Below are 24084 nucleotides of genomic sequence, written 5' to 3' on the forward strand. Positions count from 1 at the left end.
CACAGAATTAAAAAAAAATTAGCCTCATTTGCAAGTTATAAGCCCCGGATGGGTAGAATTAATTATTCCCGGGTGATGAGTTTACTTTTCTCAGGGGTTGAAAAAGAAGAGTAAATTCTCACAGTACGACCAGATTTGATTACCCCGAGATAATTGTGAATTCAGGTTATCGAAATCGAATGTAATTCCAATTTCCTTTGGTTTCACACCTTTTATTGAGATTCGCTCTTCTCTTTTCCATTTGCATTAGCAAGTAGTGGTTGGGGTGCACTGCGAGTGAAAACGATCGAACTAGTACTCCAAGTTTTGTTGACTATAGCTGTGAATATCGTAGGTTATACGGCCAACTTTGGACCGATAATAGAGACTTGAGGGGGTCCATACAAACGAGGAAACAAAAGCTCACGTGTTGAGTTCGTTGGGGAAAATGAGAAGCATGGCGGAAGTTTCCGGAGTCGGGACATGATTAGCCTGTTATTCAGCAAAAGTTATTGTTGTTGTTGGATTAATTTTATCTGGGACAGTTTAATCATCGTGGAGATGGAGATTATTCTCTTTGTAAGAACCTAAAATGTTCGCAGATTGTTTTTTTTTCGTGAAAAATACACCAGACAACAACAACAACAACAACAGCAATAATTTTCGAGAAAAGAAATGCGGAAAAAAAATGGAAAAATTATCTTTAATTGTAACAAACAAACAAACTCATATCTGGTGTTGAAGAACATGTTTATTTATAATTTTGAAAAAATTAGTTTTACAAATGATCAATAATCATAATTCAAAATTGAATAGTTCTCTTCCGTTGGAATCGTTCAAGCGAAAGTCAGTGCATTATCAACGCTACCAGATCGTGTCCGTGGCAGTACAGAATCAGTGAATCTAACGCTTATCTCAGTCGCAGCCATGTTAGGAGTTAGAAATTGCTGGAGGCTCTCCACTCCAGCACGTGGTCGGCGATCGAATGGATAACCCATAGAACGAGCATCAGGATATTTTCTATCCCGAATACCGCAGTAACTTCCGGCATCGCTGCATCCCACTGGCTGAGCTTGTTCAACCTGATTTAACGATTTCCATCAGATTCTTAATTGGATTCAAAACAGCTTTGCGCGTTATCCGATCAGTGAAATTGTCGGCTGATTAGATTTTAGGGTAATGGGTTGATGGTGAGAATGGATTTTTAATCGAAGAATTGGCTTTTCATGGGGGAAGCTGATTATTCGGGTGGTTAAACGAGAACGACTTCATTGGGAGCTCATCATCATGAGTCGTATTCAGAGGTAGAACAATTGCTTGTTAAACATACGAACTTTTGTGTATTTCTTCTGCACGGAGAGAAAAGTCTGTGACAAATTATTTTAATTACACATGAGAATTTCTATCAGTACGGTAAACTTCGTAAGAAATTTTGTAATTAATGCTATGTGGATTCATAAAATTTATACGGAAAGAAATTTTGGATAAAAATTAAACCTCTGGGAATCCCAGGAAAAATATCCCCAAGATAAATCTTAATTTTTCATTTTTTAATTTATTTCAGACATATTTTGATTTCAAATGAAAGTTCCCGAAAAAAAGGAATTATTTTTATTAAATTATCTACCACATCCACAGTTTAAAAAAATTTGAAGTAATAATTCGTATTTTATATGACAGTCTATCATTTTTTATTTGAGCTTAAATGAAAAATGAATAGAAATCTTTTAAAAATTACTATCGAGGTCAGTTTATTTTATTGGAGAGTTCTTCATTTTTTACTGTCCCACACAGCAATTTTTCGTTAACTAATTGTGACTGTTTAACGATGAGCGCCGAATACCGTCGATTATTACCGACGACAGACTTCGTCATAGAAAATGATGTGAGTTCGACATAAAAGTTTTCCCAAGTCGATAAGGAAATTTAAGGAAATAATTCTCAGGACTGTAATTTGCACCGAGATCCTAAGACCGCACACTAATTTCTATCAGAACCACATTATAAAAATCGTCAGATTTTTCTCTCCTTGTGCAATTCCTTTGTCGGTATGAGGATATCGCTTTACAATGAACTAAAATACAGATGTTAAATATTTGAATGACTCACCACATCCCCTGCAAAATCTGATACCATGACGAAGAGATACATCGGGAATCCATCGGCACTACCTTTTGGTATAAGCATGTGCTGTGGCCATCCACATCCACAGAGATTGAATTGTTCAAGGCTATCACCACCAGTTGGTCTATTGCTGTCGAGATTACGGAAAGTTCGTTCAAATGGAATTGTCACGCTCGAGTCCTTCGAATTTCTCGTTATCGTGTTCTGGCCGGGACGTACTGCTCAATGAAAATCCATTTACAATGAAAACAATTCAACCGAGATGTTCAACTTTGGTGAACACATTTATTGTTACTCACGTGTAACAGTGAACTTGTCGAGTTCAATCATGAGTTGCTGTTGATCGCGTATGTTCAGGGGAACATTGCGTTCGTCGTTCTTTGGACCGATAAAAATTCTCACGGTTCCTGCTCAATCGAAGATGAAATTTTAGATGAAGAATGAGAGAAATTGCAGACAGTAATTGCACTTTGATTGCTACTGTGGCTTACCCATTTGATTATTATTTCCCCGGTTATTGACAGTTATCGTGTAGGTGAATCCTGCGTGATTGAGATGTGTGAATCTGGCGAGTACTGGCCCTCTGGGAGTGAAATCAAGACCCCGAGAGAGATCAACGTCACTCTTGTTCCAGAAAGTCATCAAGACATTGGGGGTCTGATTGGGTGTGGCCACTTGCAGACTTGAGATATCAATTCCAGGATATTCTAGCTGTTGATTTCATAGAATACCTTACTCCAGCGTTCCATAATTACTGAGATATATCGAGAGCATAATTGATTACCTGATTGCGCTCGTATGCAGGCAAAGTTGTCTTGTGCTCCAGGAAGATGTCGTTGATGAAGGCGTGCCATCTGTAGAATATGGGGTCTCTCATAGCTGTTGCTGAATCCCCCATCACTCCAAATGATTCCTAGATAAGGACAAAGGTCGCAGTTCATTTAACCGAATTTGTTCCTTTTTTTGTTGATAAGAAATGGAAAAATGACTCAACCGATGAGGACATTATATTGGAAACAGTGAATTATGGCTCCTTAAGTCGTTAGTCGTAAGCTTACCAAATAGCGATGGTCGGGATCGTGGCAATAAGAAATAGCCACGTGCCCGAGGTTATGAAGATCACCATACAAATTCTCATTGGGTGTCAGAATGCTGGCCTCAACCATGTTACCAAGAACATCAATACCACCCTTTTCGGTAAATTGCACCGTCTGGCCCTGGGCATTCACGTAGGAGCCCCTGTGTATGGCCTCGTAGATGCGATCTCTCCATCTTGTCATGTCTGCAAGGTCAAATTGCACTTGGTCGACTGTTCGATTTATGTCGTACAGTTTAGCGCCAGCTGGACGCGATGGCCAAGTTCTACTGGAAACTAAGGAGTCTAGTTTTGGGAAGTAAGCCTCTGGTATGGGATCTTGAAAATTATTCAGCCTCTTCACGCGTGACAAACGATTGCACAGACGCTCAGCGTTGTATCTGTTTGACATTTCAAGGGAACTTTATTAGTATTTTTAAGATTAGTTGGATAATTCATTTGATTACCTACGGTACTCTATACGTTTATTTGCATGCGAAACGAACCAGAGCAGTTGTGCCTTTCGAGAGTATTAAATAAAAGAGAATAAAATAACATTCACCCGTTTGAATTAATATAATTGTGACATTTCTAATAGATGGGCATGAAACAATCCCAGATTTCCAAACAATTGCAAGGAAACGTAGCGCAACCGTATCATAATTTTTCTTGAAAATTTCTCGTCGTCTTTTAAAAAAAGATTGATCAGGAAAAAAATTGAAAAATACACCTGGCCATAATCTGCTGGTGCATGTAGTAGAAAAGCTCCCCACGTCTGTCTTTGTTCACAATGCTTCTGTCACCGTCGAAGGGATAAACCAGATGCCAGTGCCAATGATGAAGATTGATGCCGAGATCCTCACGCCAATATGCCACACGATGTTCCTCGTCTAAATCTGACGCCGTGTAATCAAGGGGAATCTCCAGCGGGATCTTATTCACCAGGACATGAAAGAATAATTTGTATTTATGCTGAATTGGGGGACAATTTGTGTACCAAAAGCCCGGGACAATGGAGAGGAGAATTATTGTTCTAGGTTGGTTGGTACACTGGACGACAAGCATTGGTGGTAGGCCCTTTGTCGTTTCTCATTAACTCTTGACACGTTTACAAAACAAATTCGTGATGCTGAAAATGATTTTCTTTGATGGTTGGAGTAATTAAGTGGAATGCTGCTGTGATCTTTCGAGGGGGAACAATGGCGTTGAGTTCGTAATAGAGAGCAGTTGAAAACACGTTTTGTTTGATCTTTTTAGAAATGTTTGAGAAAGAAAGGCTCTTTCTTTCATTTACTTTTGTGATATTGAAATTACACTGGAAAACTCAGTGGCTGAAATGAAGGTACTTTTGTTTCTTTTTAAGACGCCTGAGAAATTGTATTTAATTTGTTTTTAGGGGCTTTCATTAGTGGAATGGGAAATATCGTTTTCTGAATTTAAATTTGAAACAATTATTTACTTATCCATTTATTTTCTACGTGACCTTGAATCAACTTCATTGATAATTATTTCATTTTTCTAAAATTCTGATTTTCTTAAGGAAATAATTTCGATGAATTATTTAATGCTCATAATTATTGCAAGCGTTCACTCAACGTTATAATTAACATGAGCATGTTCTAGAACGATATAAGTAAAACAATTTAAACTTGATCAGAACTCTCAGGGAATTATTCGATTTATGAAATAAAGGATTGAAAAAATGAATATTTCCCTGAAGTAAATGGATATCTGGGAAAATTTTTTTTCTCAGTGTATGCACTTTTTGAGTGAACTTTCAGGAAAAAATCCAAAACGTTTTTACGTTTGACGCCGCAATAATTCCGGAGCTTCCACTTAAATTAGACTCGTTCCGGAAAAATTACGTATCCACTTCGTATTTTTTCGTGATATGTGGAACGAAATTTTAGGTAAAAATTAGACCTTCAGGGAGCGAAACGAGGGACGAAGGTTTCATTACAAAAAACACCCTCCCAAGTCTAATTTTTCCAACACAACTTGACCTAAAAAGTGTTTGATTGTTATTTCGTCCCACGTTTCGCCCTCTAGACCTTTAATTTTTATCCAAAATGTCTTTCCATCTAATTTTTACCAAAAATTGTTTTCACTGGTAGATTACAGCACAGGCACATAATTCTTAAAGAATTTTTCTCTCTCCGTAGGTTGACACATCTCATTAAGTAAACAAATGATAATTCCTATCTCAAATTATGCCATTGAGACCTCCATTTTATTTTTCTCAACGCTTTCATTGCATTTTTATACCATCACTGGTACCAATACGTATCACCGATAAACACTCAATGCATTGATTTTCAATCAATACTCACCCGGGAGCCAGCAGGCACAACATTAGCCTCCTCCTTAGCCCGTGAGAAAATTCCCCCGTCCATGTACTTATCCGGGAATACCTCGTGGAGGGGTGGAATTGGAAGATTCTTCGTATCAGGTCGATTGAGAATAGCAACGGACAGGGCGTAGATGAACATATTTGGATTTAGGCGATCGCGGCAGTAGACGCTAATCGATAAAAAATCCTCGTACGTTCGCATACCGAGGAATATCTTAATTAGTACACCAGCCATTCTCCGATGAGCCTTGATAAATAGCGAGAATGGTTCGCGTCTTCCTAGTTGCATTGGTATACTCAAGTCCGGAATTGTTATCTCCTTTACCGATATTTTTGAATCGGTTTCATCGTTGAAACGATTCAGAATTGACCCAGCTACCGATCGATATCTGTCGGCCTGTGAATGGCGCCGATAAATGGCATTAGAAATTATTTTTTTCTTTTGAATTAATATTTTTCTGGCGGTATAAAGGACCCGAAAAAAATTTTTGATGCAGAAGACGATTTTTTTGAGGGGGGGGGGGGGGATTTTTAAAAAAATATTTTGGGTCGATAGAATTGGCGGATTAAATCACTGATATCTCCGATGTAGATGAACATAATCTGGGTTAACTCACCAAATAATTGGCCGGAATATCGAATGCTACTTTCTCATCGCCCTTTGGTACGTAAACGGGCTCCGCCGGACGATCAAAGAGATAAAGGATGTCTCGGTTACTTCCTGCCATTTTGCTCGTGACTGAAAGTGCCTTCTCAGTTGACACTCAGCTCAGTTTTCGTTCCACTTGATCGGCCAAACGCAAGCTCGAGGGCTTAATCAAAAGGACCTTTCACGACTGGCTCGGTGGGTTTTTGTGGGGGTAAAAAATGGAGAGGAGTGACGAGAATTAGAGGAGTACACTTGAGATTGGAGACTATCGATCTGATGGTGGTGGCTCTAATGCACTGGGATTTTATAGTTGGATTTTCAGGATGTGGCGGTTTTTCGGGCGAGGATGGGATGAACGGCTGACCGCGAAATCCGGATGGTGTAGCTTGTTGTTGAGGAGGTTGATAAGTCTATCGTTTCTAATTTCGGTCGTGTCAACAAGTGATAGGGACTTTTAGGATTTTTTTTTTCATTTTGAGAAGAAAACTCTTCACGATACGCTGTCGCCAACAGCTCTATTTCATTTGTTGCATGATACAAAAATATGTAATTTTCTTTTTAATGATGAATTTTGCCCACGCTGAGAAAACAATTTTTTTTTATAAATATCGATTTACTTCAGAAACGTTTTTATTTTTTCAATCGTTTATTTTTGAAATTGAGTAATTCCTGACAATTCTGATGAGGTGTAAATTACGTAAATTATATAGTTCTAGAACATGATCATGTTTATTATAACGTCGAGTGAACTCTTGCAATAATTATGAGCATTAAATAATTCGTTGAAATTATTCCCTTAAGAAAATCAGAATTTTAGAAAAATGAAATAATTATCAAGGGAGTTGATTCAAGGTCACGTAGAAAATACTCATCCTCTAGAGTAATATGATTACCACAATTTAAACCCAAGGCCATCCCCATCGGGTGTAATTAAAATTTGGTAATTAATTATATATGGCTTCGTAAAAGTTATTAAACAGCACCATAAAATTTGAAGGTCTGTCATTTTTTTTGAAGTTGAATGAAAAATTGATAGAAATCGTTTGAAAATTCCTATCTGGGTCAGATTATTTTATTGGGCCTTCCTTCATTTTTTACTGTCCCACACACCAATTTTTCGGTAACTCGTGATTGATCAATGACGAGCGCCGAATGGTGCCGATGATTGCCGATGTTAGACTTGGTCATGGAAAATGTTGCATCAGACTTTGAATTTTTGCGAGGTCGATGTAGAAGTTTTCCTAAGCCCATAGAAAAATTTTACTAGACGACATAGTAATTTTCTCAGGTCTGCGGTTTGCGCTCAGATAATAAGGCAGCACAGTAATTTTTATCGGCATTACACTATAAAAATTATCAGATTTTTCCCTCCGTATTCTGAACTTTTCCCCGAAAATTCCCTGACGTACGTAACTATTCCGTAATTTTGACCGGATGTTGTTTTGCCTGGAAAATTACGGAACAGTGACGTCATTAAAAAAAATGTTTCTCTTCATGTTTGAATATCATTTTGTTTAAATTATCTCGCTGGCTTCGGCCTTTCGATTAGTATTGAAAGAACATTTTTTCATTAAAAAAAATAGAAAAAAATTCCCGCTAAAAATACTGTTTCACGCACTAAAGTCCTCGACAGATGATATATCCCACCTCCTCTCTATTTTCATAATCACTAACGAGAATTTGTATGTTCACCGAGCAATGTCTATCCTGCGGCGACATCCGTTGCGATTCGTTACTCGAATGCTTCCACGTTATGTTGAAAACTGGAGCAGTTAAAGAAGGATTTTCCAGGCAAAATTATTCACCAAACTTCCTTTTTCGACGTATTTTACGGTGAAAAATAAATGAGGAAAGTCTAGGTGAATTTTCCGTCATACACCGTATGTGTGGACTAACGGAACAGCTAAAGTTTAGAAATAAAAAAATCATCCTGCGGTATGAGAGAAATGCTTTGTTGAATTGTCTGAACGAATTGTTGCACGAGGGACGAGTGGAGAATTCCTCCGGCACTTCCGGCGGTTTAGTTAAAAACAAAAGGACCAGTGCATCAATGCCCTAGGTCCATTTCAACATTAGCTCGCTTCGAAAACAATAAGAGATATGGCGTCACAATGTACAAGAGCTCTCTGTCTACTTCCATGTGCTGTCAGAATTCATGAAATTTCACCGGTGAATTTTCCAGTTGCCAACTAACCCGACACTCGCTTTTAAAGAATAAGGGTAATTGACGGGTTGAAATAATCGCTGACTCCACAATTTTTCGGATGAATAATTGATGAACCTTTCAGCGGTGGAAAAAAAAAATGAGTGATTCATTTTTTATTTTTATTTTTTGAGAACAAGAGGGTGATGGGAAATTAATGGATACCACTAATTTAGCGGCACAGAGACGACTATTTAATGAGAATTAATTTTTTCGTTGAAAGTTGGCTGTACGGAGAGAAAAATTCTTGAAAAATGACGCGCCTGTTCCGTAATCTCCCAGTGAAAACAACACTCGGTAAATATTACGGAACAGTTACGCACTTTTTCTGTAAATATTTAGGGAAAGGGAAAGTGAAAAATTGTGATGCTTTCACACGGAAATAAATTTTATGTAAAAATTCGACCTCCCGGGGGCGAAACGAGGGTCGAAGGTCGAATTTTAACGACAATTTTTGACCTAAAAAGTGGTCGATTGTCATTTCATCCCACGTTTCACCCTCTCGAGGTCCAATTCTTATTAAAATTTTTTTTACGTGTACGTTACTCACATTTATAATAATTGAATAAAATAAACTAATAGGATATGTATTAGTCAACTTACTCTATTTATTAAGTGATCAATTCGATATTAATGATTACATTCACATACATTTCGTCGTAAAATCAAATATCTTATTGATATGTCCCCCTTTAGCAAGCCATTACAATACTGTACATTATCGAGATTAACTCGATCTATAATATTGCTACATCTCTGACGATAATAAAAATATCCGGGATTTTTCCTCGAACTGGTGCGACTCATCACTCAATATCCCATCAAATTATTTACAGGAAACTGAAATTTTTTCAACCCTCGGAAAAAATATCGTTTCATTTATTTTATTAGGCGTGTTGGATTTTTTTTCCATTCTCGTCTAGTGGGATTACATCTCCTCTCATAAAATCCCCAGATACCCTCGGCATATTTTAATTTTAGATGAATGCCAGAGATAACATGTCCTCACAGCCACTGGTGTCACAGTAGCTTCTGACGTTGGTACTTGCGATCCATTTCCCATGACATCGTGTCGATGTGGACGTCATTATTTTCCACCTGCCCACTCCCGTGGGCTCCACGACCTCACCACTGTGACAGTTTCCACTATCGTCTCGGCACAGGGCACATATTTGTGAACCTGAACACATGATAAATGGGTCAGATAAGATTTTTATTAGATAGTCAGTTTTTTTTTCTGGACCGAGTGGAAAAAGTCGCTTAAACGGAGAGAAATTTTCAATAAAAAGTACTTTAGTATATTCAATATTTTTTTTAAACAAAAAAAAACAATTTTCACGGCAGGCGACTGCCCTTAAAACAAATAAAAACAAATTCACGTCATTCCGCGGAGAGAAAAGTCTGTGAAAAATTACTGTATCGAGCACTAGAATCCTGGAATGTGGTTGACTCACACATAACAATTCCTATGAATACCGCAAATTTTGTAATTAATGATATGTGGCTTCGTAAAATTTGAAGGTCTGTCATTTTTTATTTGAGATTAAATGTAAAATTACTAGAAATCAGTTGAAAATTCCTATCTGGGTCAGTTTATTTTATTGGGCCTTTCTTAATTTTTTACTGTGCCAAACAACAATTTTTCGGTAAGTCATTGTGATTGGTTAACGATAACCGCCGAACACATCCGATCGCCGGCTTAGGACTTCATCATGGAAAATGCTGATCAGATTTTGAATTTTTACGAGGCAGATACAGAAGTTTTCCCAAGTCGATGAAGAAATTTTACTAGACGGCCCAGTAATTTTTCTCAACCCTGAAGTGTCACCCCCGATTGTAAGGCCGCACCCTAATTTTCATCGGAATCACACTACAAAAATTGTCAGATTTTTCTCTCCGTATAATCACCCCCTTAACCGAATAATTAATTCCTCAATTAGTCTATTCATTCAGTTAAGATCCACAAAATCAGAAATCTGCGAAAAATTCAGGTAAATTACCGAACTTAATATTGAAAAAAAAAATATTTTTACTCTGGTCGTACGTCTTCCTTCCACATCCCAACTTTAATAAACTTTAATGAAATCTCATTACATTATGACACCACTGCTCCCCGGAAATAGCGACTCCTGATCATAATTCCGTTGTTGTTTCCCCATCATAATAAAACTCGCATCAAATAAAAACCAATAAACAAAATAACGAGAACATTTCATCAATATTCAGGAAGGCATAAAGCCGTGATTCTCCTACCCCTTCTCAGTCACTCCCTACCGAATACTGGAGAAAAAAAATTCCATTAAAAATGAGGGCCGTACGAGCGGAAATTACAGGGTGCAAATGAGGAGACCGGCATTTCTTCTTAAAATGCAAATTTCATTTTCATTCATCAATTTCATACCTTAATATGAAATAAGAGGGTGGAATTCATAATCATAATCGTAATTAATGAAAATTGCGGTGAGGTATAAGTTCATTTATCCGGACATCACTTAATGTCGTCATTACACTTAATGAGTGAAAAAAAAAATCCGTTGGAGAGTGGGGGGGGAGAGAAAAAATTAATCGTTAGTGCAGGTGCTTTAATTATCGAATGGGAAAGGAATAAGGTAAGCTCGATAAGTCTTTGAGACTGGACGTAAAGTTTTACTCAGATATGCGGGTTCAAAGGCTGGTGTAATTAGGAGGGGAAGGGGGAGGGGGAGTTGTAACCGGAGTTGAGTAATGAAATTATGTCCCGCGATACTAGCCCCCCCCCTCGGGGGAGGGATGGGGGTGAGCTATTCAAATGGATTTTTCATTTCTAGTGTTAGAAACAAAGTTGAGTTTTAGAGACGATTAATTAGTGGCTTAAATGAAGGAAAAAATGTTCAGTAAAAATGAAGAAATATTCTCGTAATCCGTAATAGGATATTATTTATCGAAGGTTTTTGATAGAAGAAGAATTAGAGAATATTGTGAAAAATTGATTCAATAAAAATCTATTGGGATGTGGTAAAAGTAGATAAATAAATGTAGCAATACGATTCATTAATTTAACTTTATTACTTTATTATTGGCATGAGGGGGGCAGGGCTGACCTAGAGGACCGGTGTCCAGAGACTAAATTCTTAGTGTTTGAAAAACCTTTACTGAGGGAACAACAAGAGATCGTTTATAAGTCCAGAGGACAAAGTTTCGTTTGAATACCACATGTGTTAAGGATTGCGAGGCTCTGAAGTCGGAGGACATCAGATCATAAATTAGTGCTTTTCTGGAGACTCTTTGAAACACGTCATAAACCTTGTCGAGTGATTTTTGAAGATAAAGAGAAGAGCAGGGTTTTAATTCTCCAAAAAAATCAATCAAAACAACGATAGAATTTTTTGTGAAAAGAAAATTGAAGTGATAATGCGAATTTCGGGAATTCTTCAGGTACCTTCTGCTCCATTCCGCTGTAATTCCCCGGAAAATAGTGTCTCAGTCCGAGTTATGTACATATTTCCGTAATTTTGACTGAATATGTCTCTCCGCGGGGTGGGATGAGCCCTCTCCTGTTGAAAAAGCCCACGGCAATCGCCTTGGAAACCTCCATCACGGAATTACGAGGCTGCAGCACGCAGCCATCAAAAGAATTATGGGATCCATTCAAATATAACTGGTACCATACAATGAGTCAATAAAGACAGAGTTGGGAAAAGCACATGGTTCCGCGATTTCGTAGAAATTTAATTATCGCGGGAGTTTATGAGTTGTAATTTTCCCTTCAATTTTTTCCCCGGATTTGAATATTTCTCAGCAATGGCCGCACACCGGTGTTTCACTGGATCCATTAAAATTTGAATATCGTGTGAGGCTTGTGCCATTGATTTTTAAACAGCTCATTATTCGCCATTGATTTTCTCATTTGCCGGGAACTACTGAACGTGATAAAGAAAAAGGACAGGTTTACGATCGTGCGAGCTTATCAAGGGCTCGCGCCCTCGTGTCAGGGCTCATTCGCTCGCGTGTCTGGTGTATTAAATAATTGCGCGTGACAGTTAACTCAAAATCCCCTCCCCTCTACACCCCACCTAACGTTTATCTGTCTTGTTGTTCAATTACGCTTTATGCTTCTCTGCACACCTGTGCAGAAGATCGAAACCTTTCAACTGTATTGCAATATTCCCGGGATAAATGCAAAGCTTGGGAGGCCTTTTTTTTTCTTTAAAGTGGTTGGGGTGAGGGGTAGGGTATTGTGCATCTGATGCACTCGAATGCTCAAAGTATTATGGGAAATCGAAGAAACATGTATGGAAATGTATTTTATTCGTTCGTTGGTTTATTGTCTCCAGGGCGGGGTATGTCTGGAAATGGGGGTGGGGTTATTAGATTCTTTTATGGGATAGTTTATTGTCTCTGGGATTTCATGAATTTTTCAATGATTTTTGGGATTTGAATGGAGACGTTGAAGACTGAGGAGAATGCATTTGGTAAATGGGTGGGAGGAAGATTTAACTGAGGATTTTTTTTGCTGTTCGGGGAATATTTTTGAGTAAATTAAGGGATTTTAGAAGTCACTTGAGGGATGAAAGGTTTTGGTTGGGTGGGTTGGACGTTTCTGAACGTTTTATTGCCGTTTAGGGGTGAATTTAAGAGGGTAAATCGGTCTTCGTTTGATGAGAAAAATCGACTTTAATGAAACTTCATTATTGGGTTTTAGGGTGGGAAATATAAAGACTGGACGGGATTTTAATACTTTGAAGTTATTATTAAAATGTTAGGGGTGAGTATACTCATTCAGAAGGTACTGTATGGTATGAACTAACTAACTAGTAAGGCCCAGGGTTTATACTCAATCCAGAGGGCAATATATTTCTGCTGTTGTAGTCGTCCAGGGCCTCTCTGGCCATCAGATGTTTTTTAGAAAAAACTAGAGTAGTTAATCCCCATCACCAAGAGAAAAATTCTTGGAAAATTACGTCCCTGTTTTGTAATCTGCCAGTCAACATAATATTCGGTAAAAATTACTGAACAGTTACGCACGTTTTCAGTAAAATTTCAGGAACAAGTTCGAAATGGAGAAAAAAATGGAACGTTCGATGAAAACAATGGGAAACAGTTCCGTAATTTTTACTGATTACAATTTTGACTGGCAGATTATGGAACAGGTACGTAATTTTTCAAGAATTTTTCTCTCCGTGAACTAATAAATATTTCTTACTATTCGAAAAACTATAAAAGCGAATTTCCCAATCGAATCTCCATTTTCTCTAGCCCAAAATTCAAGAACTAAAATTCTAATTTCATATTGAATTTCAATCTTCATCCCCTATTTACACACCTCTATTATCTCAGGAAACCCACGATTTTTTTTCAGATTCACATCGCGAACTTACACTCGAAATTTGCAAAGTCTGTGACAAAGTCCTGATCCTCAGTGTTTCATTGCACGTGAAATAAATTCAAATGACATAAAAACTTTTGAATGACTATTTCTCCGGCGTTGTCACACTGAAGGGAGTGTATAAATAAATCCTCGTGATACAGATACTGGATTACGAAAGTTTGCGGTGACAATGCCGAGATAAGGGAAGCTGGGGAAGAATGAAAGATTTTTTGAGATGGCCACAGTGAAGGGGACTCGTTGACCTCAAGGCTTGTGTCAAGAGTCACCCACTCAGTTCAGTAACAATATTCCCTGGGACTCTAGCCCTCACTACTCTCTTCGTCAGCTCATCTTCTTCGTGCGACACATTCTGCGATGAAAAATTTATGAATTTACTTGAGTGTTGAGAAGTGGATTTACCTAACGTCAAGGTGGGGAAGTCTCTCGTGCAGATGCGCGACGCCCAGAGGACTGTGAATATTTGGCAATTGCTGGAACAAAGAGAATTAATTAAAATTAACATTTTAATATCATGGAATGGCTTGAGCAGCCATCTCATTAAAAAAAATATATCATTGATTATAAAAGAGAAGATAGAAAATTAATATTTCAGCAAAATTTCGTGACATAAAAAAATTCGTTGATAATTAATTTCACATTATTATAAACTAAAACTGTAAATTTTATATCGAATCATTTTTTTTGTCCTTCAACAGTAAAAGTCATTATTTCACTTGTAAATATTTCCCGGAATAAACTAAATATTGTCATCCACACAAATGAAAATACCTCTCATCCTTTAATTCACAATTCCACAGGATCACAGTGTTAAATAGTCAAGAACGGTTGGAGTATTGTGGAGATGAGTGATGAGTATTTAAGTAGAATGTTAAATCCTCTTTAAATGGAATTATGAAAATTGAAAATGAATATTTAAATGAGATTGCATTACGCGAAAACAAGAATTTTAATGGCCTCATTCTATGGCCAGATATTTCTCGTTCTTGGTATCTCAATTTCTCATGCACACGCAGACGACTTTATTTACGTGAGCTAGCCGTATGCAGGGGTTTAAATATATGAGACACCGGTGGAAACTTGGAATGAAACTCGGCACGAAATTCTCAACAGTGTTGTAGGAGGATCTTACGTGCTTTCGTCTCGGAAATCCACTCTGAGAGTCTCGGGAAGTTGTGTGTCAAGAAATTAGGGAGTCTGGGTGATTATTTTGACAGGAAAAACTTTCCAAGTGCATTCACCATGATTATTATTCCTTATTGATTGACGCTGGGGAGGACTGGGTGCAGCAATTGATGGGGGGTGTATTTACCTTTGTACTGAATTAACTTCGCCACTGGTGGAGTTTGTTTCGGGGAGGGGCGCCAGGAGGACTATCTCTGAAATTTTAAAATCACGGAAATGAAGTGTTTTGGTTAAATTATCATGTGAACGATAGGAGAGGAGATGGAGGAACATACTAATTTATTTTATTTATCAATTCAATGAATGACTCAGTGAATTAATTTTTGGAGACGATTTTTTCATGATTTTCAGATTTTTAATAATTTATATCAAGGATTTTCTGGGGAACAGATTCAACAATCATTTTAGTTATTAGGGAAATAAATAAATTGATTGGAAAAAAATTCCACAAGTCGTATAATTCTCCAAATGATTAATTTCATTCATAAAAAGCACTTTCATTTTTGTAATTATTCCCTCAAACCTTTGTGCGATGCTTCCAAATGCTCACGACATCCAACGAATCCCCTACACGTTCTCAATTGCTCCAACTGTGGACAATGTTTCCCTCCATTCAGCTCAGTCTTCGTGATAACTCTATTTCTTGTCTGAATCCCAACTCCGCACTCATTGTCACAGGAAGACCAACTCCCCCACTCACTCACAGCGCAATCTGCAACTGCACAAGAAGAAAAAATTTAACAGTAAAAAGTTAATTGCCTGGTCTTTCTGGCCTCCACACGTCTCAGTGTTGGTGGAGATTCCTCGATAATGCGACAGAAATTGTCTCGAGGTATGGATTTGCGTTTGGAAAGCTCCTCCGTGTTATTTCATTGGGAAAACGTTCAATTGACAAACCCCCGCTGAGGATTACGTCAGTCCACAAACTAGGAAGTAATTGCATTCGACTCCAACTTCCATCTTTCAGTGAATGTCATTTGCCGTCGTTTCGATAATTCGGTGGGGAAAATTATGCGATATTGCATTGCAAATGTTCAGATGTAAATTGATGTATTTATCTATTTATAGTGTATGCAATTATGGAATTGAATGGAATGGGTCTTTTGACTGCAAGATTTTGAGATTCAAGGAAATACATTGAAGATAAAAGGGAATTACTGATGAAATTATGAGAATTTTTAAGGAGAATAATTATTCAGACGAATGTTGAAGATCTTTCGTGTTTTTTTCAAAAATCCTTAGCTGTCTTCCCATTTCTAAATATGTGGGTTTAAATTATGGAAAATTGACCTTTTGAAGCTTTACATTCATATTTTAAAATTAGTGCAACAATTTAATTTTTTTTCAATTCATCTTGTCGAGTTTCCAACTGTTGTTTTGGTGATAATGAACAAAGTGTTTCAGTGAATTGCGATTAACTTATTTCTGTTTTTAATTTAAACCCGTTATAACCTCGTCGATGTCAGGTTACGCGCTGGTAGTTACGAATATCGTTCAAACATACACGGAGAGAAAAATTCAATTAAAATTCAGTCAAAACAATATTCCACGAATATTACACGAAAAATCTTTAATTTATCAATTAATTATCGAACTATTGATGAATTAAATTCGAAAATACAGTACATTACCGCAAAATAATCCTCCAGCAAAATTAATATAAATATTTCCAGCTTAAAAAATGATTTGCACGGAGCATTAAAATTCAACATAAAAACAAATCCAGCAAAAAAAGTCCTGTCTGTCAGTTAAACCTGACATTCGCCTCCCAACAGTTCCCCACACATTTCGTCCAAAAAAATTTAGACCTCATCCAGAAAACGGAGACGACGAATTCACTTTATCGTTTTCCTCCTCCCCCCCCCCCCATTCACGGATGTCATTAAGAAAGTACCCGGTCCATGTACAGACCATGAAAACTTATTCCATTTGTTAAAGTTGGCCAATGGGTTGTTTCATCTTGAGGGGTAAGTTCTCTCGCTGGAGAATAGCGAGTTCCAGTTCTTCAAATTCAACTTGTTATTTTTCTTATGGATGGAATATACATATATACAGAGACAATGGCGTGTACCGAGCGGTGATGTGAAATGTCTCAATTCAATTATCGAATTTTCGGGGGAAGTGCATAGCAGTGGTCTCTCATTTCCCTCCATTTCCGGTTGATTTATCTTCGGCTTTACGCGCCACGAGTTGAGATTCTATTTAAGTTTTCCCGGAGTTTGATGGAACATTTAAATGTAGGGGATGAGAATGTTTATGATATTTTAAAGAGATGGAATGTGCGGAACTACATCCAGAGTTTTTAAAAAATAATAATGAATTAATAGTTGAAGAAAATCATAATATATATCGTAATGTAGATAATGAAATAACGTTTGATGTGCTTTCGTTTGTTTATTGAGCATTTTGAAACTTATTAACAAAGTTTATCAGCTATAAAGTGAAAATATATATAATTAATGTCTGGACTGTATTGATTTTTCAGATTCTGAGCTCACAATCGTTGAAAAATTTATCGATAACGTCAATGATGGAGGGTCTAAGACAATATACAATGTCTAACATTCTACAAAGTAGTCTAAAATATTTACTAATTTATTAATATCATTATTGTCCTGGTCTTCAAATCGTGGACATCGCCATTTCATTTTCTCTTAAAATCTTCTCGAATAAATTAATTCGATATTAAACTCAAATAATTGAATATCAACGAAAGAATTCTGCCTTAATGAGAATTAACTTGGAACAACTAAATTATTTACTCGAAATGAATTCAAAGCTCTACTTTTCCACGGCTTCAATAATTATTTTTTATTATTTTTATATCTCTTCACTTTCCTTCTGAGAAAAATCTTTTGTTATTTATCTTCGAAGCCTTCATCCTCCCAGATATTCTCGAAATAATCTGAGACCCGATTCATCCTCTCTTTACGAAACTACACCGGAATATTTGCTATTCTCCTCATTTCTGCAAACATCCCCCTAGATCCCACAGCCCATTGAAGTAAAATCCTACCCTTCAACCCCCAATCCGGAAGACCAAATATTGTGAATATTCTTTAAAAATCACATTCGATATTTCTCCCCTCCCCCCATATTTTCCTTATTCTCTTATAAATAAGAATTAGGACCAGGTGAATAGACAATCTATCTTCAGCGTTAAATGAAATTGCCGTCGAGAAAAACACGAAAGTGACGAGAAAAAAGGACGATGAGAGAAAAAAACAGACACACATGAGAGTGGGCGAACAAGTCAGGAGGGCTGAAACATTTTTTTTCTTTTGTTCTTTTCCTTTTGCTATCCCTTCTCAATTGATTCTCCACCAAGTGAAGATTGAACTATATAAATATAGATATATTTTCCCTTTTATTCACTCCTCACTAGTAGCTCAAGACATTAGAGACTAAATTTATACGAAAGATCTTTTTTTATTTTTATTCTATTTTTATTATTTATTGAGAGTGTTTGATATGTGTCGACAAAAATGAATCGTCTGTCTATAGCTGTTTTCAGTCCATCTCAGTAGGTTATAGTTTTTGTAGTTTTTCTCCAAATAGTACTGAAATGTTTAGAATGTTTTTAATAAATAGAACCAGAGAAGAAATAGAAATGAATAAATGAACAAGTGCCTTTTATCAAATGGGTCTAGAGTGTGAAATCTTTGGTCACTAAGACTCAGTTGATCTGGAGTGATTCTGCGTGCGATAATAAATAATTAAAGTTGATAGTTAAATCGTTTTTATATTATTGAGACAATCCCTATCCATAATCCAATATTATCCAATATCCATTCGTATTATTATCAGTTTGTGAAAATTACAATTACCATTATTTACACTATTACATAATTACTAAAAAGTCATTGAAATACTTCCAACTTTATTAACAATCCATTATTCATTCAAATTTATTGATGAATGAAAAATTTATTCTACGCGAAAAAGTTAACTCCCATGAAATTTATTATAAACAATTTCGTCTGCATTTATTTCCTACTCCTCAGCATGATTTATTACTCTTTATGCACAACGTTTTTGATAGTCCTAGGGATACACTGTTGAGCCTCCTCCGCGCTCTATTTCCCTGGCATTACACCGCAAAGTCCTGGGGAAAAAAAAATATCTAGAAAAAAAAAAATCCTCTATCCCTTTCCTCGCGTGCTAAATCCCTCTGCACACTCTCACAGTGCACCATAAATAAAATCCCAGGGACTCTTCCATTTTCTCGGGAGAATTTTTTCTCCCCACTATCACCCGCTGAAAATACTTGGTGAACAATAAAATTTCGAGATCTCGTGGGATGGGTGAGCTTTTGAACGTAAAAGCGGAGAATCATTACCTGCAACATATCACTCGTTGCACATTCATCAAATTTTTATGCTCAATGTTTCAGGGATTTTTTTAGATCCTCTCACGTCATTTTTATTTGCGTCAGATGGGTTTTAATGTTTAAACGACTTAAATGGAGATATATTTACGCTGGCGAACACTAGTATTTTTTTGGTCTACAATAATAACAATTATTATGAGTCAGTAACGATGTGAAATATTTTTTTGGTGGAATATCAATTTATCGGGAATTGATGATGACATAAAGTCGTAATTCAGAGGATTTTATTCACTTGAAATTGTTTGAAGATTTTAATTAAAGAGATGTTGAGGAAGACGTGATTTTTTCGGGGGTTCGGTGAAAATTGTATGAAAATTGAGAGAAAGTTTAGACGGAGGGAAAAATCTGAGAATTTTTATAGTTTTATATAGTACAATAAACTGACCTAGATAGGAATTTTTAAAAGATTTCTATTAATTTTTTATTTAACCTCAAATTAAAAATAATAGATCGTCAAATTTTAAAGTGCTGTTTAGGAAATTTTACGAAGCCGCGTATAATTGATTACAAAATTTACGGTATTGATGGGAATTTTCGTGTGTGAGTGAAAGACATTTCTGTATTGTAGCAAACTAAATACTTCTCTTTTTAGTAAATAGATATTTGGCGAAAATAATTTAATTTTTCCCTTTCATTTTTCCATTTTTCGGTGAACATTAAGGAAAACGTCCAGCATGTTCCAGAAAAAATATGGAACGTCCAGTAAAAAAATGCGCAGCTGTTCCGTAATTTTTACTGAATACTCTCTTGACTGACAGATTACGGAACAGACACGTAATTTTTCAAAAATTTTTCTCTCCCTGTTCCCGCACAGTAATTTTCCACAAACTATTCTCTCCGTGTACTCCAACCAAAACCAAATTTTTCGATCCGTGAAAATATTGAATAAAAATTAATAATTAATAGATGAAAATACATAATTAAATAATTAAATTTGAAAATTAACTCAAATGTTGCCATGATAATTGGGCTCAAAAATATCTTACCACTGCATGTATCGCGAAAATCGTCACAGCAGTCATTAAGCTTGAGGCATGCATGATCGCAGTAGCAGGGCTTATCCCTCGGGCTCTCGATAATTGCATTGGGTGATGCTTTCTGAATAACACAACCAGAGTCACGTCCCTGACAGCAGAGTTTTGCTGCTCTGCAACTACCACCTGCGGTCCGATCCACCAGGCACAAAATACCCACGATAAAGTACTCCAGAAGCGTTGGACTCATATTTATTCCCGTCTTTATTCTTCTCTACTGGGACCGACCAATTCACTCATTCAATGTTCTTCGCTTTTATTTAATGCAAAAGAGTTAATGAAGCACCTCGGCCATTGGTCTCACGTTTCCATCCCCATATTTTTTAAAATTTATTTTGGGAGTGTAATTGACCCGGTGAGTGGACTCTTATCTGTTCATCGGAGTCTATCATTCAACTTATAACGTCACACCTCAATTAGGCGGTAAATACCTGAACCCATATCACGTCACTGGGAATTAATTGACGTTTAATGACACTTTGACAATTCGCAAGTCTTCAACTATTTTATTTATTTATTTATTTATTTATTTTTTTATTCTTGAAAATGTTTATCAGTCATCAATCAACTAAATTACAAATCTGCACTATTTTATATCAGTTTCGGGTCAAGGTCAATAAATTGAGATTGAGAATGAAATTATTTTCAGAAATTCAATCACAATTTGAAGGGAAAAATCATTGTTCATCGTTTTAATTATTTCATTTTGTAAAATTTATTTTGCGTTCAGTATTTTTGTTGGAGTTATCGCTGGAACTGATCTCATAAATTAGAAACAATTTTTTTATCGGGGGTATTTAACAGAGAAAAACAATTTCACCGGTTGGAGTTGAAACAATTTTTTGAAAATTTAATTTTCATTGAAAGATTCAAAAATCCGTTGGTATCGCGATTCGGGGGGTTCTTGTGACCCTTTGCGCTGTCGTGCTCCTACTAACCGTCGAGTATGCGAGAACTGGTGTCCCTTGGCTGGCCACAACCCCCCGGCGCATGCCCCACGTCAATCGCAATTGAATGTTGTTGGTAGCCGAAAATTATTATCCTTTCGTCGAATTAAAATTAGAGTAGTCTCACAATTTTAATTGGTTTACCACGGAGATATTGCTCTCTTCATAAGTGAGGAATAAAATCGCGGATGTTCAATCAAGAATTAATGAAAATGGTGACTACACTTGATTGATTTCAGATAATATTTAATTTCGCTGGAGTGAATCGGAATTCGATAAATTCTTTCTGTTTTTATCAATCCTGTGAATAATGAAAATTGACTGTTTATTCAATCCGGTGCTTCATCGTGTGTGCACTTCACTCGTAATTTTTTTTATTTGCATTTGCTTTGGAATTGAAGTTTTTAAAATTGTTATTTATATTTTACTATCTGAACAATCAATTCTATTTTACGATTGTCCATTGGACATATGATTCCAGTAGCTAAATATTTATGCTGATGAAATGTTTAACAACTAGTGACGTGGGCTCTCTGACGAATGAGAGCAGTTAATTATTATAATTAACTCCACTGAATAAAATGAAACTTTTTTGGGAGAATATATTTCGGAGAAGTATAAATTTATCAGAAATATTTTTGAACAACATCCTGTGGTACTGTCCAAATTTCCAAATACAAAAAAAAACAAATTGTTAACTAGACCGAGGAAGTCTGCCTCTACAGTAAACAAATTTGCAAATGGAGCAGACTATAAATATTTCGAAATAATTTGTCAATATTTAAAGGAATGTAAGTTAACAATTTAGTATTAGATCGCCAGTGTAGATAGATTTTATGGAACGATCTCAACACTTTAAATAATAGCAAAAAAAATATTTCCGACAATGTATTTTTCCTAAACCGAAATTATTGACGTCAAATGATTGTCATCTTTCCCGATCCATCCAATAATTATATTTGCCAATTCATTAATGCATTTGTCAATTTAATCTGCTTCAATTCTCCCTCCACTTCCCTCGATACTGAAAACTCCACTTCAATTAAAATTTCATATTGAATAATTGCACAGTCCACGTCGAAAAATGTTTACATTTACTTTACATTCTCGATTGCCTCTTCGCGAAATTCTGACGTTAGTGGGTGGTAAAATTTTTCATTCATCGGAATGGAATCCTGTGATGTCCCCAGAGTGTTTGGCGTACGGGTGTCTTGTTGTATATATATATATATAGTAACTGGTTGGTAGCGAGCGAAAAGAGAGAGAGAGAGATCGTGGATAGAGCTCTTGCTCAAATGGTAGTTTCGGAACTCGCCGCGAGGCGACGCACGGTAGCTATTCTCGTCCGCGTGTGTAGAGATGTGAAACGTTTTTAAATCGGCGCTCGGGGGAGAGCAAAGCATACTTACCTGGCGCAGAGGTTACCGTGATCATGAAGGCGGTTCCTCCAGGGCGAGGCTCTTCCATTGCACACCGGTCGAGCTGACCCTTGCGAATATCCCTAATGTGGATATCTCGGGCGTATAATTTTTGATAGTCGGGACTGCGTTCGCGCTATCCCGGAATAAATCATTAGAAACATAATATTTTAGGTCTATTCTTCTAATAATTTTAGCCGTAAGTATCTCATTTGATTAATTAAGTGATTTTTTTAAATCAAAGAATTACTCATTTACTCTAATGAAAGGCTTCTCAGTGAAGGGAGTTTCCAACACTTATTTTTACAAATTTTGAAAGAATGAATATGATATTTGATTAATCAAGTCTTTTTTTAACAAATAGATTAATCAATTACTATAATGAAATTCCTATACTGGATCCTCATTCACGAATTTTCAACACTTATTTTTACTAATGGCGTGCTACTTTTTGTTTATTGTATTTCAACCCTCTTGCAGAGCCTCTGATTGAATAAATAAATTACATAAAATAGTTTAATTTTTGACAGTTGTCAGAATTGAACGAGGGAATTTCGTAAGAACCGATAGTCATTTTAGAGATGAAAATTTAAACATTTGAACACTATTTTCAATAAACATTTTTACCTTAACCAAAGCCAATTTATTCATGATGTTTGAAATTTGAAGTCTCTCGCCTTCTGCACCCAGAAAATTGCCTTAGAATTTCCCGGATGATTTATTTTACACAGAATAGTAATTTCAAAATTTCTAATCATTTATAGATTTTTTTAAGAAACAGTAGCCAAAAAAATGACAGAAGGTTAACGAATTAGTCTATTAATTTGCAATTTGAATGACTGAATTTATCCATTAAAAATCTCGCAGCCTCCCTTTTTTAATCCGAACGAAAATTTATACCAGGAAGAAATATCCACCGAATTGCTTTCGGGTCGAATGAATTTTCAGTGAGATAGATGTGTCTGCATTTCCCTCCCAAAACCACTTGTTATGAAGATCTGTTCTATATTCCCCCATCGGCCTCAAAATAATCGATCACAATTTTAATTTCACTAATTAAAAATTAATGTGCAATTTGTCTTACCTCCAATGACGAGGAAAATCACTTAAAGCATCTGGCAAGTCCTGACGAAGGCAAGATTAATAATCCAAAGTTTCTCAGCAGTGGATTTTCCCTGCTACTAGAGAAATTAATCAATGTGTCGGCAATAGTCCCCCACTTTCACTAAAACAGCTGAATTATTATTGTGCCACGAGATTTTATCAACAAAACGTGAATATTCAAGTATCATTGAATATTACAGGAGACTCGGAATGGAGTGGAATTAAATGGTTTACAGATTCTGTCAGATTTGAAATCAGTGA

General features: G+C 36.4%; 2 protein-coding genes and 1 non-coding gene across 3 annotated transcripts; 1 reads left to right on the top strand and 2 right to left on the bottom strand.

Moving 5' to 3' along the window:
- Positions 1-712: 712 nt before the first annotated feature.
- On the bottom strand, positions 713-6459 carry LOC135163221 (phenoloxidase 1-like). The gene is made up of 9 exons (XM_064122464.1): positions 6146-6459; positions 5509-5925; positions 3909-4111; positions 3162-3579; positions 2888-3016; positions 2595-2814; positions 2403-2510; positions 2089-2321; positions 713-1061 (listed from the first exon to the last, which is right to left on the bottom strand). Exons 1-9 carry the CDS (start codon positions 6254-6256, stop codon positions 816-818), a joined length of 2085 nt encoding a protein of 694 aa, XP_063978534.1. The 5' UTR covers positions 6257-6459; the 3' UTR covers positions 713-815.
- A 2515-nt stretch (positions 6460-8974) lies between these two features.
- LOC135163362 (somatomedin-B and thrombospondin type-1 domain-containing protein-like) lies at positions 8975-21286 on the bottom strand. Its single transcript, XM_064122745.1, has 5 exons — positions 20307-21286; positions 15454-15648; positions 15058-15124; positions 14148-14218; positions 8975-9560 (listed from the first exon to the last, which is right to left on the bottom strand). Exons 1-5 carry the CDS (start codon positions 20542-20544, stop codon positions 9358-9360), a joined length of 774 nt encoding a protein of 257 aa, XP_063978815.1. The 5' UTR covers positions 20545-21286; the 3' UTR covers positions 8975-9357.
- Positions 21287-22702: 1416 nt separating this feature from the next.
- LOC135164162 (U1 spliceosomal RNA) lies at positions 22703-22864 on the top strand. The gene has a single exon (XR_010299245.1). It is a non-coding gene; the product is annotated as a U1 spliceosomal RNA (small nuclear RNA).
- Positions 22865-24084: the final 1220 nt, after the last annotated feature.

This window comes from Diachasmimorpha longicaudata, chromosome 6, assembly GCF_034640455.1.
Source record: "Diachasmimorpha longicaudata isolate KC_UGA_2023 chromosome 6, iyDiaLong2, whole genome shotgun sequence".
NCBI classification, from domain to species: Eukaryota; Metazoa; Arthropoda; class Insecta; order Hymenoptera; family Braconidae; genus Diachasmimorpha; species Diachasmimorpha longicaudata.

What these genes read in the sequence shown, in the direction of transcription:
- LOC135163362 (XM_064122745.1), bottom strand. Translation starts at nt 20,544, where the DNA reads ATGAGTCCAACGCTTCTGGAGTACTTTATCGTGGGTATTTTGTGCCTG. An exon ending in TTTTCGCGATACATGCAGTG is followed by an intron (nt 15,649 to 20,306) that starts GTAAGATATTTT and finishes CTTCTTGTGCAG; the next exon opens with TTGCAGATTGCGCTGTGAGT. An exon ending in TTTGGAAGCATCGCACAAAG is followed by an intron (nt 15,125 to 15,453) that starts GTTTGAGGGAAT and finishes TTAAAATTTCAG; the next exon opens with AGATAGTCCTCCTGGCGCCC.
- LOC135163221 (XM_064122464.1), bottom strand. Translation starts at nt 6,256, where the DNA reads ATGGCAGGAAGTAACCGAGACATCCTTTATCTCTTTGATCGTCCGGCG. An exon ending in CACCAGCAGATTATGGCCAG is followed by an intron (nt 3,580 to 3,908) that starts GTGTATTTTTCA and finishes AATGTCAAACAG; the next exon opens with ATACAACGCTGAGCGTCTGT. An exon ending in CTGCATACGAGCGCAATCAG is followed by an intron (nt 2,815 to 2,887) that starts GTAATCAATTAT and finishes TGAAATCAACAG; the next exon opens with CTAGAATATCCTGGAATTGA.